At 37.5% G+C, this 14069-nt stretch overlaps 1 protein-coding gene, 1 long non-coding RNA gene and 1 pseudogene across 4 annotated transcripts; 2 read left to right on the plus strand and 1 right to left on the minus strand.

The window, feature by feature from the left end:
• Positions 1-290: 290 nt before the first annotated feature.
• LOC120135497 lies at positions 291-8174 on the plus strand (annotated as a pseudogene).
• Positions 8175-9360: 1186 nt separating this feature from the next.
• On the plus strand, positions 9361-13820 carry LOC120135426 (L10-interacting MYB domain-containing protein-like). Of its 3 annotated transcripts, none has more exons than XM_039151704.1 (9): positions 9361-9382; positions 9873-10217; positions 10296-10446; positions 10956-11296; positions 11383-11521; positions 11939-12270; positions 12337-12496; positions 12705-13045; positions 13255-13820. In XM_039151704.1, the coding sequence occupies exons 2-9, from the start codon at positions 9885-9887 to the stop codon at positions 13768-13770; spliced, it is 2313 nt and encodes a 770-aa protein (XP_039007635.1). In that variant the 5' UTR covers positions 9361-9382; positions 9873-9884; the 3' UTR covers positions 13771-13820. The 3 variants fall into 3 exon arrangements, with proteins under 3 accessions (XP_039007635.1, XP_039007618.1, XP_039007626.1); XM_039151687.1 differs by lacking the exon at positions 9361-9382 and adding an exon at positions 9393-9502; XM_039151695.1 differs by lacking the exon at positions 9361-9382 and adding an exon at positions 9509-9669.
• LOC120135517 lies at positions 9701-9856 on the minus strand. Its single transcript, XR_005517258.1, has 2 exons — positions 9795-9856; positions 9701-9760 (listed from the first exon to the last, which is right to left on the minus strand). It is a non-coding gene; the product is annotated as an uncharacterized LOC120135517 (long non-coding RNA).
• Positions 13821-14069: the final 249 nt, after the last annotated feature.

Below are 14069 nucleotides of genomic sequence, written 5' to 3' on the forward strand. Positions count from 1 at the left end.
GAAAAGAAAGATATTGTACAGGAGTTATATCATGAATAAAATCCTTTTTTTTTTAGAATTATGATTTTTGCCGCATGTTAATAAAGCTTAGGACTTCGGTTAATTGAAGACACGCGCCTGGTAAGAGCGTGGAGTAAATAAGCTTTCTCGCCCTTAATTTTAAGTCACCAGAATCACCACCTATTTTATAACATATTTGCGTAAAAGTCCTCGAAGGCTCTTTTTAAGTTTTGCTATTGATTGTTTTTTACGAACTCCTCCGGCGCTGGAAAAGGAAAAAGAAAACAACAATGGCAGACGAATAGAGGGTTCTAGAGGAGCAACTAGAGCTTCAGTTGGAAGAGCAAAGAGACTCACTCTCTGCCCTAAACGATGCTCTCGTGTCTGATGTTGAAAGTATTAAAATGTTTTTCAAGTTTGGTAACTAACTTTGAAAAAATGCTTTTCAAAGTTTGGTAAATGTTTCTTTGAAAATGGTTTTCAAAGTTTGGTAAATGTTTCTTTGAAAAATAGTTTTTCAAAGTTTGGTAGATATTTGTTGAAAAATGATAATGGGATAATCACAATTAATCCCTAGGTTTTAGGGTATTTACAAGATTAAGTCCTTAAGTTTTAACTATAAATACCCTAGTTCATTTAGCTTCAAAACCATCCCAAAAATCATTTCTTTCTCTCAATACTAGAGAACTTTCTTGTGAGTAGTGAGTGTTTTGTAAACACCTCTAAATTTTCTCTCATAGTAAAAGATCTGCAGCAGTCCGGAGACGTAAGCACAATTGGCTGAACTCCGTTATCAATTTCGAGTATTATTTTTCCGCTTTTATTTTGCATTCTCACTAATCTGGTTATAGAAAAATTACTTGTACTTGGTTTATTTCCCAACAACTGGTAATCAGAGTTTTTTTGTTGTGAATTTTGTCAATTTTTTGCGAGGTTACTATTCACGTGAATAGTGAAATTCGTGAATAATAAAATTTTGTCGGCGATATAAATTTATCGACGGAGGTGTTCTAATACAAGGTGGTTCGCAAGAATTGTCAGAAATGGTCCAAACGAAACCAGATTCGAGTGGGAGCGATGGCTGCAGACGAAGGGAATGTGAAAATTGAAAAGTTCGATGGTGCGGACTTTGAATTTTAGAAGATGCAAATTGAAGATTTTCTATATCAGAAAAATCTATATCAACCATTCTCAGGAAAACAACCAGAGGGCATGAAGAATGAAGACTGGGCTCTTCTCGACAGACAAGCCCTCGGAGTTATCCAACTGACGTTATCCCGCAATGTTGCTTTCAACATAGCAAAGGAAAAGACCACGGCGGGTCTTATGACGACTCTCTCCAGTATGTATGAGAAGCCATCGGCCTCAAACAAAGTTCATTTGATGAGGCGATTATTCAATTTGCGGATGACGGAAGGGGCATCGGTGGCACAACACCTAAATGAACTCAACACAATCACATCCCAGTTGAGTTCAGTGGAAATTGAATTTGATGATGAAGTTTGAGCTTTAATTCTCTTATCATCTTTACCAGACAGTTGGAATGCTACTGTTACAGCAGTCAGCAGTTCGTCGGGAAACAACAAATTAAAATTCGACGATGTTCGGGATCTGGTACTGAGCGAAGAAATTCGACGGAGAGAATCGGGTGAAGCATCAACCTCCTCAGCCTTGCACACGGAGTCCAGAGGGAGAACTTCAGAAAGAAATTCAAATCATGGCAGATCGAAATCCAGACGGGGAAAATCCACAACGGGAAAGAAAGATTTTACCTGTTATAATTGTGGCAAGAAGAGTCACTTCAAAAGAGATTGCCGAGCACTGAAGAAAAATACCAGCGCACAGGAATCTGCCAACATGACGGAGGAGACAGGTGATGCCATGATTTTAAGCGTCAACAGTCTGATTGAATCATGGATTTTGGATTCAGGGGCATCTTTCCACTCCAGGCCATGCCAAGAAATCATGGAGAACTATGTTAGTGGTGATTTTGGGAAGGTTCATCTTGCTGATGATGAAACCTTGAAGATCGTCGGAAAATAAGACATCCGACTAAAGCTGTCAAACCAGACCACCTGGAAGCTGACAGGAGTGAGACATATTCCTGGTCTTAAAAGAAATTTGATTTCTGTAGGACAGCTTAATGGAGAATGATACAGTACAATCTTTTCAGGTTGTGAATGGAAGATTATCAAAGGAGCACTCGTCATTGCTCGTGGTAAGAAGACTGGTACTCTCTATGTAATCTCAAATTTAGAGAATATCATTGCAGTAGCAGATGCTGATGGAAAATCAAACCTATGACACCAAAGGCTTGGCCATATGAGCGAGAAAGGGATGAAGACACTTTTGTCAAAGGGGAAGCTGCCGAATCTAAAGAATGTAGATGTCGGACTATGCGAGGATTGCATATTTGGCAAACAAAAGAAAGTCAGCTTTGCACAGATTGGTAAGACACCCAAGGCTGAAAAGTTAGAGTTAGTTCATATTGATGTATGGGGACCATCTCCAGTTCCATCTCTTGCAGGCTCATTATATTATGCCACCTTCATCGATGATTCTACAAGGAAGGTGTGGGTTTATTTTCTGAAGAAAAAATCAGAAGTCTTTGATACTTTCAGAAAATGGAAGGCCATGGTGGAAAATGAGAACGGTATGAAAGTCAAGCGGTTGAGGTCTGACAATGGAGGAGAGTACAGAAATAGGAGATTCAGAGATTTTTGCGCAAACAATGGGATCAAGATGGAGACAACAGTTCCCATGACACCGCAGCAGAATGGCGTAGCATAGCGCATGAACAGAACTATGAATGAACGTGCCAGAAGCATGAGGACACATGCCGGATTGCCCAAATTTCTATGGGCTGAAGCTATTAACACTGCAGCTTACCTGATCAACCGTGAGCCCTCAGTTCCTTTGGATGGCAGAATACCAGAGGAAGTTTGGAGCAAGAAAGAAATAAACCTTTCACACTTAAGAGTGTTTGGTTGTATTTCTTATGTACACATAGACTCTGCTGAAAGAAGTAAACTTGATGCTAAGTCCAACAAATGTGCCTTTGTTGGTTACGGCGGTGATGAGTTCGGTTACCGGTTTTGGGACTATGAAAATCGAAAGATCATTAGAAGCAGAGATGTCATTTTCAATGAGAATGTGATGTACAAAGACATGTCAACTGTAGAATCAAGCAACTCCAATACTAAAGCTGAAATAAAGGAATTTGCTGAGTTTGAGGAGATTTCTGGAAATGATGTTCAGATCAGTCCTGAAGCAGTTCAAAAAGAACCAGACACACCGGAACTAAGACGCTCCTCCAGAATTCCTAAACCAACCCAAAGGTATTCTCCTTCTTTGCACTATTTGTTGTTGATTTGATAATGGTGAACCAGAGTGCTATGATGAAGCAATGCAAGTGGAGGATTCAGTCAAGTGGGAGTCTTCCATGAAAGATGAGATGGACTCGCTTTTGTCAAATCAGACGTGGGAATTAGCTGAATTACCACCAGGTAAGAAAGCGCTTCACAACAAGTGGATTTACAGGATCAAAGAAGAGCACGATGGGAGCAAACGCTACAAAGCGAGATTGGTTGTCAAAGGTTTTCAGCAAAAAGAAGGTATTGACTACAATGAAATTTTCTCTCCAGTCGTGAAACTGTCTACAATCAGACTGGTGTTGAAAATTGTAGCTGCAGAGAATTTACATCTTGAGCAGTTAGATGTAAAGACAGCTTTCCTTCATGGTGATTTGGAGGAAGAAATCTATATGAGGCAGCCAGAAGGCTTCATAGAGGCAGACAAGAAAAACCTGGTATGCAGGTTGAAGAAGAGCTTGTATGGTTTAAAACAAGCTCCTAGACAGTGGTATAAGAAGTTCGATAGTTTCATGAGTAGCAATGGTTTTACCAGATGCCAAGCAGATCATTGTTGCTACATCAAGAGGTTCGACAATAGCTTCATTATTTTATTGTTGTACGTTGATGACATGCTCGTTGCAGGCTCAGACATGCAAGAGATTATAAACTTGAAGCAAAAATTGTCAAAGCAGTTTGCTATGAAAAGATCTGGGCGCTGCAAAGCAGATTCTTGGGATGAGGATCAAGAGAGACACAAAGTCAGGGATTTTGATATTATCACAGGCTGAGTACATCAACAAAGTACTCTCCAGGTTCAACATGCAAGATGCTAAACCAGTAAGTACACCTTTAGATGTTCATTTCAGACTCTCCAAAGAACAGTCACCAAAGACGGAGGAAGAACGTGCACACATGATGAAGGTGCCGTATGCCTCAGCGATTGGAAGTCTGATGTATGCCATGGTTTGTACCAGACCAGATATTGCTCAAGCAGTGGGAGCTGTTAGCAGGTACATGAATAATCCGGGCAAGGTACACTGGGAAGCAGTCAAATGGATCTCAGATATCTGCGGGTACCACAAACAAAGCACTTTATTTCAAAGGTGGAGATACGATACTGACAGGCTATGTAGATGCTGACTTAGCCGGAAATGTTGACATCAGAAGGAGCACTACAGATATGTTTATACTCTAGGAGGAATCGTAGTGAGTTGGGTTTCTCAACTACAGAAGATAGTTGCTCTCTCCACAACTGAAGCAGAATATGTCGCTGTTACGGAAGCTAGCAAGGAGATGGTTTGGCTCCAAAGTTTCTTGGAAGAGTTAGGCAAGAAACAAGAAAACAATGTCTTGTATTGCGACAGTCAAAGTGCTATACATCTAGCAAAGAATCCGTTTTTTCATTCCAGGACAAAGCACATACAATTGCGATATCATTTTATCCGGTCTCTTCTGGAAGATGAGATTTTGAAACTTGAAAAGATCAGTGGAGCTCAAAATCCGGCAGATATGTTGACAAAGACGGTGACTACAGACAAACTGAAGTTGTGTTCAACTTCAGTTGGCATGCTAGAGTAACAAGACTAGAAAAGCTATTGCATTGATCGAGGTGTGAAGAAAATTAAAATCAGTTTTCAAGTGGAAGATTGTTGAAAGTATTAAAATGTTTTTCAAGTTTGGTAACTAACTTTGAAAAAATAGTTTTCAAAGTTTGGTAAATGTTTCTTTAAAAATGGTTTTCAAAGTTTGGTAAATGTTTTTTGAAAAATAGTTTTTCAAAGTTTGGTAGATGTTTGTTGAAAAATGATAATGGGATAATCACAATTAATCCCTAGGTTTTAGGGTATTTACAAGATTAAGTCCTTAAGTTTTAACTATAAATACCCTAGCTCATTTAGCTTCAAAACCATCCCAAAAATCATTTCTTTCTCCCAATACTAGAGAGCTTTCTTGTGAGTAGTGAGTGTTTTGTAAACACCTATAAATTTTTTCTCTTAGTAAAAGATCTGCAGCAGTCCAGAGACGTAAGCACAATTGGCTGAAATCCGTTATCAATTTCGGGTATTATTTTTCCGCTTTTATTTTGCATTCTCATTAATCTGGTTATAGGAAAATTACTTGTACTTTGTTTATTTCCTAACTGACAGTTTCAATCCCCAGATCCTCGCGGTGCTTCATCTCTTCCAACCCCTGTTTTCTTTCTTCCCTCTCATTAAATCTTCAAAATTATTGCGATATGTAATCAGGATTAGTTTTTAATTTCATTTCTCTTTGATTGGGTTTAGGTTCACGACGAGCTTATTGAGGTAATCAAAGAGACAGAGGAGGGGCTTCTTAATCTGAAGCGCGCACGTTTACTTCGAGAAGCTGATTAAGCATTAAATGTTTCGAATCAATCAGCGGTTGAGGAGGTTAAAGCGGGGCCTCTTGACCCGGCTGATATAGAATATGAACCGTTGGAGGGGGAAAAGAGTTACCAGCTCGGGTCAAAATGTTGGTTCCGTTACTGTGACGGCCGGTGGTATGATGGTCAAGTTGTGGCATCGAACGGTTCTGCTTCTACAAAGATAACATTCCTCACACCCACTTCAGAAAATATGTTGGTAAGCTCTAGCTCGAATTCCTGAAACATGTTTCTGTTGGTTCTTTCGTGACAGTTAATACTTCAAAGTTGAAATCCTCCCTTCTAATATAACTGGAAACTTAGAAATGTATGAATTTTCTGAAAGAAAAAGAAGCTAGGTTGTGAGAGAAAAGTACTGAAGATTAATTGTAGAGGTTAGACAACTTTTTAATGAGTTTCTCTTCTCTATTACTTTTTAAAATTTGGTTATATTATTGCATTAATTGACCTTAAAAAAGTTATGCTACTACCCCCCATGTTGCTTATTTGGACAGTTGTTTGAGAATTGGATGTAATTTTGTCAAGGAATGAGCAACTATTCTCTGTTGCTACTTAAGCAACATTTACTATTTCCAGTTACTAATGCTAGAGCACCCGAGTGCAGATATGCAGGTTCTTTCTGCAACAAAGATGTCGATTTGGTGCTAGTTGCCGCTTATCACATGGTATGTGAGAGTCTTTTGTTTTATGGACTAGTAGGTTCTGAACCAAAAATTCCCTTTGTCTTTCTTGTTGAGTGTTCTTGCATTGAAGGACACGAGGAAACATTAACCTTATGGTATGGACAGTATCACAAAGACAAAGAATTGTTGTTTTGCATAAACCCTGTTAATTTTAGAGGGTGAGCTAAGAAATCTGCTCTATAAGAAGGACATGTAAAATGAGACATTTGTGAGATACTTTTAGATTTGCATTTTAATCTTCAGTGTTGCTATGGGCTAGTTGAATCGAGCATTTATTTTTGGTGGTGGTGGTGTTTTGGGGGGGGGGGAGATAAGAGTTAGCTAATAGATCTCTGTTGCCATGCTGTGTGCTCCAAAAGGCTGTATTTAGTTAAATTATAAGTCCATTTCTTTCCGAAGTTGGTTGTGGTATGGGCTCTCTATATGGTAGGCTATTGTTCAGTATTCTTTGCTCTCATTTCTTACTAAATATTTCCTTTTATAGCAGTTGCTTCTAGTACATCAGAGTTTAACATTTATATGTCCACAGGAGTTGATGTCCCATTATCTTCACTGATAAAGTATGCTCCAACCATGTGGGAGCCATCAATGGTTGGGTCCAGTATTTGGGCAGTCTCTAATAGTTAAGTTGGCATCTGGAGGGAAGCTGAACTAGAATCATGGAACGATGAACTCAGGATTGGGAAGGTTGTGTTCCGGGACGATCGAAGCTCTGCACTCTGCAGAGCTCGGTATAGAAGCCCTGACGTTGTCTGAATATGCACAAATGAGTGATGATGAAGAAAGTGAGCTAAGCTCCAAAAAATCTGATTCAAGTGACTATGAAGAGATCAGTCCAAGGGGTATAGGTTTTCTTGAAAGCACTGCTCGACAGAGAGGTATCCAGACAGAAACTACCATCTTTGCTTAGTGGAAAAATCATACCAGGAGCGTAGCTTCTAAGATGATGGCCAATATAGGTTACCGTGAGGGGATGGGACTAGGTGCATCTGGCCAGGAAATGTTGGACCCGATCTCAGTTAAAGTCCTTCCTCCTAAGCTATCACTCGACCATGCTTTGGAGTCTCGTGAAAATGATGAAGGTAAAGAGAAAAAAGGGATGAAAAGAAGCAGAGGTGGCAAGAGAAAGCGCGAGAAGAAATTTGCAGAAGCTGCTCGGGCTGCAAAAGAAGAAGAGGAATCAAGACCAGATGTTTTTAGCCTCATCAATAACCAACTTGCTATGCATAATGAAGCAGTAAATGGAGGGTCAACAAGGAAACAACAAAAGAAAGGCTCAGGAGAGGGAAAGAAAGTAGATAGGAAGGCATTGGTTGGTTATGATGATGAAGTGAAGGAACTGAAGTTTCGAGTTGTAAAGCTCGAGGAAATGGTGAGCAGAAACAGAAACGAAAAGGCTGTCTATGATGCAGCTATGAGGAAGTTAAATGAGACCCGCAAGGCTTTGGCAGAGGCTGAAGCTGAAGCTGTTCATGAATCTGCATCAAATGCAGTTGCTAGCAAAGAAAAAGAGAAAGTGGCTAAAGTTTTGATATTATGTAAACGTAATATCGTACAACTCGCTAATTATGCGCTGTTTGGTGATAGATTTTACCCACATAAAAAGGAAAGAAAATGAACTTAAATTAGACTTGGGATTCTTCCCTCTTTTGCTTTGTGTTGAGGCAAGCTGTGAAGGTTTTAGTTACTTTAATTTGTTTATCATCGAGGGAAATGTGTGTATATATATGTCACTGCTACGGGGAAGAATATTCTTTTACTATTATTTTAAAGAAGTTTCTCCAGCGTTTCCGTAATACATGCTACTGTGTTTAGTTTTTAAATTGAAGTACAGTATCTAACATATCAACTTTTACTAGCTATAAAGAGTCTAATTTTAAAGAAGTTTTTTTTAACGTTTAATACATGAGAAGAAAAACCAAAACGCTGCTTTCTGTGGGGTATGCTGAGGCTGGAGTCATGCAATAGATAACTTGGTTAAACGATCGCATCAGCTGGTAATACTCAATCCCACATAGTATTAAATACTATTGGGAATGTGTATTTATGGTTTGGATTTCTCACTTCCTTGTTGAGTGAAAGAGAAACACTCTCTTTTATACTTATTATTTGCAAGTCCAAGAAAAATGATGAAATTATGTCATTAATCTTTAATTTCCTTAGTTTTGATAGTTTAAACTCTAAAGATCACCTTCATCAATATTTAAAATGTTAATATTAAAGGGAAAAAGAGAATTGGATAAATGAGCTTATTCATGAACATAAACAAACCAAACATACTTCTATTCATTTTCGTTTGTTTATTAAATGAATATAAATTAATATTATACGAACGATTCACGAATAATTTATCGAACTCTCTGTTTATTTACACCTCTACTCATGCAATAAGAGTATCAATTCACACCCCAATATTTTTTAAAAAATATAAATTTTATATAAAAATATTGAAAATAAAATTAATAAAATTTTAAATAAATATTGATACCCATAATTTATTCTTATACACTTAAAAATTTCTTTACAATTTTTAATTTATAATATTGTAATTTAATTTTTTACTCTACCCCATATAATTTATATACATAAAATTAATAAAAATTAACATATCAATAATCTATATGTAATAAATTAACAAACAAAAAAAACCATTCAAATCCATATGTCTGACAATTAAGCGGCTACTTTCTCAGTTTTTTTAAATAAAAGAATCAAATTACGATAAATTAAAGTATGGAGACACAAGTTTAAATTTTTAAAAGCTGAAGGATAAAATTCATAATTAGACTTAATAACAAACAAATAAACTGACGGAGCTAAGGGGCCCTTAGGCATCGATTAACACACAAGGAAGAAAACAAGCCCGAAGAGGCCCAATTGATGGGCATGTGAAAGTAGGGAAAATTGAGCGACTGTCGTTGGTTTAATGTGTAACCAAACAGGTAAGAAAGGGAAGGAGATTTGATGTTATTCCGGATTAGGGTTAACTTTTCACCCTTCCACTATCACCATCTCTGGATTTCTTTTAGGCGCCAAACTACGCATTGCTCCTTCTCCTCGGGGTACAATTTGTATTTTTATGAATTCCATTGTTATTTTTTTTTGTCAAAGGGATTCTTTTCGGGTATTTTGGAAATATACTCTGTTATGTGTTTTGAAGGATTGAAATTCTAAGACGCTTTTGATTTCAGCTCTTTTCCTTCAAATTATGCTTTTATACTGAATTTCAGTCTGAGTAAGCCTTTTCTTTCTTCCCTTTGGTCCACTGAATTTTTATTAAAGTTTGAACTTTTGAGTTGACAGAGTTTTAACGTTGGAGCCTGTCTCTGGTTGAAGACATTGATTCACTGAAACGGAATGTTTTCTCACTTCTGTAACGAGTGCAATACTTGCGTATAAATTTGCCTTTTTTGCTTGATAAATGTTCTGCAGGAATATAAAGAGATGGGTAGCCAAGCCCCTGCAACTAATGATCGTACGAGGACATACTGGACACCTACAATGGAGCGGTATTTCATTGATCTTATGCTGGAACAGATGCATAGAGGAAATAGGGTTGGTCACACATTCAGCAAACAAGCCTGGACTAACATGCTTACCATCTTCAATGCAAAATTCGAATCTCATTATGACAAAGATGTCTTAAAAAGTCGTTATACAAACTTGTGGAAGCAATTCAACGATGTTAAGAATCTTCTTGGCCAGAATGGGTTTTCTTGGGATGAATCTCGACAAATGGTGGTAGCTGATGAATATGTCTGGAATGCCTACATCAAGGTGCAGCCCCATAGCTATTTACTTGTACCTGATAATTGTGTGAATTCGTTATAGTAAAATATTGCAAGATGCATGCAGGCTTACCCGGATGCACGATCCTACAGGATGAAAGCATTGCTGAATTTCAATGATTTGTGCTTGATATATGGGTACGCAACTGCTGATGGAAGATACAGTCGATCTAGTCATGATTTGGACTTTGATGATGAAGTCCAAGGATTAAATATGGGTGTGTATAAGCTTTATATAATAAACCTCTATCATGATTGTAGATAAGATTTCAACTGAAAAGCATGTGATTCATATTATAGGCCACTTTTTGTGCTGGATACCTTGGTTAATGCTTCTTTTCTATCATACGAGAGAAGAATGAAGAAATAAAGTAAGAAAATTGAATTGAGTTACTTCAATCACATTTCCTAGACCATTTGTTCGTTGGTAAATTATCCCATGTCATTCTTGTCCCAACATTTAACAGTTCACCATTGATTCTACCGTTTGTTGACCATTTGCTTGTCATTGATTCAACAGTTGACCATTGATAGTAAATTGATATCCTTGCATACAAGTGACTTGGTTGTGGGAAAAAGGAAAATCTGAATCTGTAGTTTTACTGCTCTCTTCATTTTTATTAATTTTTTTTTATATGAATGGGTTTTTACGGTACTGTAAGCTATGAATGGATTCATATTCTGGTGTAACAGATATGCTTTCACTTGCTTGTTCCCCAACTTTTAGGTGATGCAATGGGTAGTTTCCCCTCCACCAATAATGAACGTCCAAGAACTGAATGGAACGCTGACATGGACCAATATTTTATTGAGCTTATGCTTGACCAAGTAGGAAGAGGCAACAAGGTTGATAATACATTCAGTAAACAAGCATGGACAGACATGCTTGCTTTATTCAATGCAAAATTTGGTCATCAACATGGCAAGAGGGTTTTGAGACATAGATACAAGAAACTGTGGAAGTACTACAGTGATGTGAAAGTTATTCTAAAACAAAGTAGCTTTACCTGGGATGAAACAAAGCTAATGGTTATAGCCGATAATGAAGTTTGGGATGCTTATATAAAGGTATGAGCTTCTACAGATATTTTCATTAATCTCATGAGCACATTACCTTCATGCATATGATATATTAATGATTGCACTTAAGACAGGCACATCCTCATGCTCGAGCATATAAAATGAAAACCCTTCCGAACTACAACGATTGGCACCTAATATATGGCGAAGCAATTGACGAAGGAAGTCCTGATAAATTGGCTCAGGAATGTGACATCTCCAATACAACAGCTGGTGAGTTCCAAATTTCTAACAGAAACAAAATCACAATGCTTCTGATGTTCTCTATGTATTTTACAGAATTGCAGCTAGAGTCTGCTAGGGGGACTGATAATGTTATCAACTGGATACAAAAGAAGCTCATCAACATATTAGTTGCATTGTTTTCAATTAAGTTTTAAGTTCACAGATATGTTTCATCTTGAAGGTGGATTAATTTAGTTCTCTTTTTTCTGGTCTACCAGTTTTAGAAACTGAAGTTATAAAATTAATAGTACAATGCATTAGAGTCATGTGACTTTGTGATTTCCAGTACATTTCTTACATGAAATCTTAAGGTTGTTTTATGAACACATTCTCTCTCTCTCTCTCTCTCTCTCTCTAATCTTCCGGTCACTGTTTTCTCCTAAAGATAGATCTTTTAATTTGCAGGTGATAGGAAGGGAAATGTGACTAGTGATCGTACAAGAACATTTTGGACTCCACCAATGGATCGATATCTCATTGATTTGTTGTTAGACCAGGTCCATAGAGGGAATAAACTTGGACAGACATTCTTAACACAGGCTTGGGTTGACATGGTTACGTTATTCAATGTCAAATTTGGTTCTCACTATGATAAGGATGTTCTCAAGAACCGACACAAACATTTCAGGAGACTGTACAATGACATAAAGATTCTGCTTGAGCAAAGTGGATTCTCATGGGATGAAGCAAAGGATATGGTAACAGCAGAAGACAGTGTTTGGAATGCCTACATCAAGGTGATTTCTTTTCTTTTCTTGTGCTGATAGAGTTTTTGTTATGTTTCTTACATAAAATACATGCAGTCACATCCAGATGCTCAATCATACAGAGTTAAAACTGTGCCAAGCTATCCCAAATTGCGTGTAATATTTGGGCTAGAAAATTTTCATGGAAGATATAACAGATTGACTCCTCAAAATGTGGGCACTGATAACGATGTAACTGTTTTAATGAGCCATAATGGTACGTAACATCTGTTATCTTGTGTTTATTTGTTGGTTAGCTTTTTCCTTTTTACTAAATTAGGTGGTAGCTTATTTTCCAACACAGATAGTAGGCCAGTGTGGTTTGAAAAGATGATAAGGTTGGAATGCTGTAAGAATTGTTCTAATTTTTCTTTACTAGAAGCATTGATGCATGTTTTAAATATTCATGATCTCTTAACATGCAGGTGGTGGGAAAAATGACTATTTACTCAACAGTATTCATCATATTGAATTTGAGTGGACAGCCCCAATGGACCGTTTTTTTATGGACCTTCTGTTACAACAGGTTCTGGATGGGAATAAGATAAATCAGGTGTTCAATGAACAGGATTGGGTTCATATGGTTGATTCGTTCAGTGAAAAATTTGGGCTTCAATTGGACAAGAACGTATTAGAAAGCCAGTACATTTGCTTGATGAAACAGTACAATGATATTACTGATCTTATCAGTCATAGTGGGTTTCTTTGGGATGAAGAAAAGCAAATGGTTGTGGCAAACAATGACAATTGGGAAGTATACGTGAAGGTATGTTCATTACTCTTTCGGTTTAATCATTTAAGCAATAACACTCCTATTGATATTCCAATCCTTCAATGACATCATGTGCCGGGGAGATATGCCTGTGTATCATTCTCTTTTCTTCTGCATATCTTATCATAAGATATAACAGTTTGGTATTTGTATGCTTGTTTTTAATATTGCCAATACATGTTTTTACATGCAAAATTTTGCAGGAACACCCAGATGCAGTCTCTTACAGGGATAAAGTCTTGGGCAGTTACAGTGATTTGTGCAAGATTTTCAGGGAAGAAGTATTAGATGGAATACCCTCTGATCAGATTCTAGATGTGGAAACTGATCATTGTGCCTCAGATACCATTTTGGATAGAGCATTTGGAGACTTACAAACTCCAGGTGGGGACATCAATTTATCTGATCAACAAAGAAAGCGACCAACTGCAACAGCAGACATAGAACGAGCAAGCAAGGCACAAAAAACCAAGCAGGATATGCAGAAGATGCTGTCCAAGATGACTGGTGTGGTCACAAGATTAGCAAATAAGAATGAAAATAAGAACCATTCAACAATAGAAAATGCAGTTGATGCACTTCAAGCCCTTCCTGACATGGATGATGAACTTTTGTTGGATGCCTGTGATCTATTGGAAGATGAGAGAAAAGCAAAAACATTTTTGGCATTGGACGTTACATTACGAAAAAAGTGGTTGCTTAGAAAACTTCGGTCATAGTAGCAGCCTTTCAGATGTTTAAAATTTGAGAATATTTACATTTCCTTTTTCTCTCCCTTAACGGGTATAGGCCGCCCTGTTATATTCCATGTCCTTTCGGCATGGTTTTTAGAATCTGGTCCCAGAATTTTGTAGCATATGGAATGAAAACACACTGATTTATAGGATGAGTTCCCCTCCCTCTAAGCTGGTAGTATTTTCCTATATTAACTTCGCTGTAATATGTTTCGAAGAGAACCAGATTTACATAGAGCGCGGTACATGAGATATGCTACTTTTCTCTTTTTTGATAATTGAGG

The sequence above is a fragment of the Hibiscus syriacus genome, unplaced genomic scaffold (assembly GCF_006381635.1).
Source record: "Hibiscus syriacus cultivar Baekdansim isolate YM2019G1 unplaced genomic scaffold, ASM638163v2 tig00001825_pilon, whole genome shotgun sequence".
Taxonomy (NCBI): Eukaryota; Viridiplantae; Streptophyta; class Magnoliopsida; order Malvales; family Malvaceae; genus Hibiscus; species Hibiscus syriacus.

What these genes read in the sequence shown, in the direction of transcription:
- LOC120135426 (XM_039151704.1), top strand. Translation starts at nt 9,885, where the DNA reads ATGGGTAGCCAAGCCCCTGCAACTAATGATCGTACGAGGACATACTGG. An exon ending in CATCTCCAATACAACAGCTG is followed by an intron (nt 11,522 to 11,938) that starts GTGAGTTCCAAA and finishes TTTAATTTGCAG; the next exon opens with GTGATAGGAAGGGAAATGTG. An exon ending in ATTGGGAAGTATACGTGAAG is followed by an intron (nt 13,046 to 13,254) that starts GTATGTTCATTA and finishes AAAATTTTGCAG; the next exon opens with GAACACCCAGATGCAGTCTC.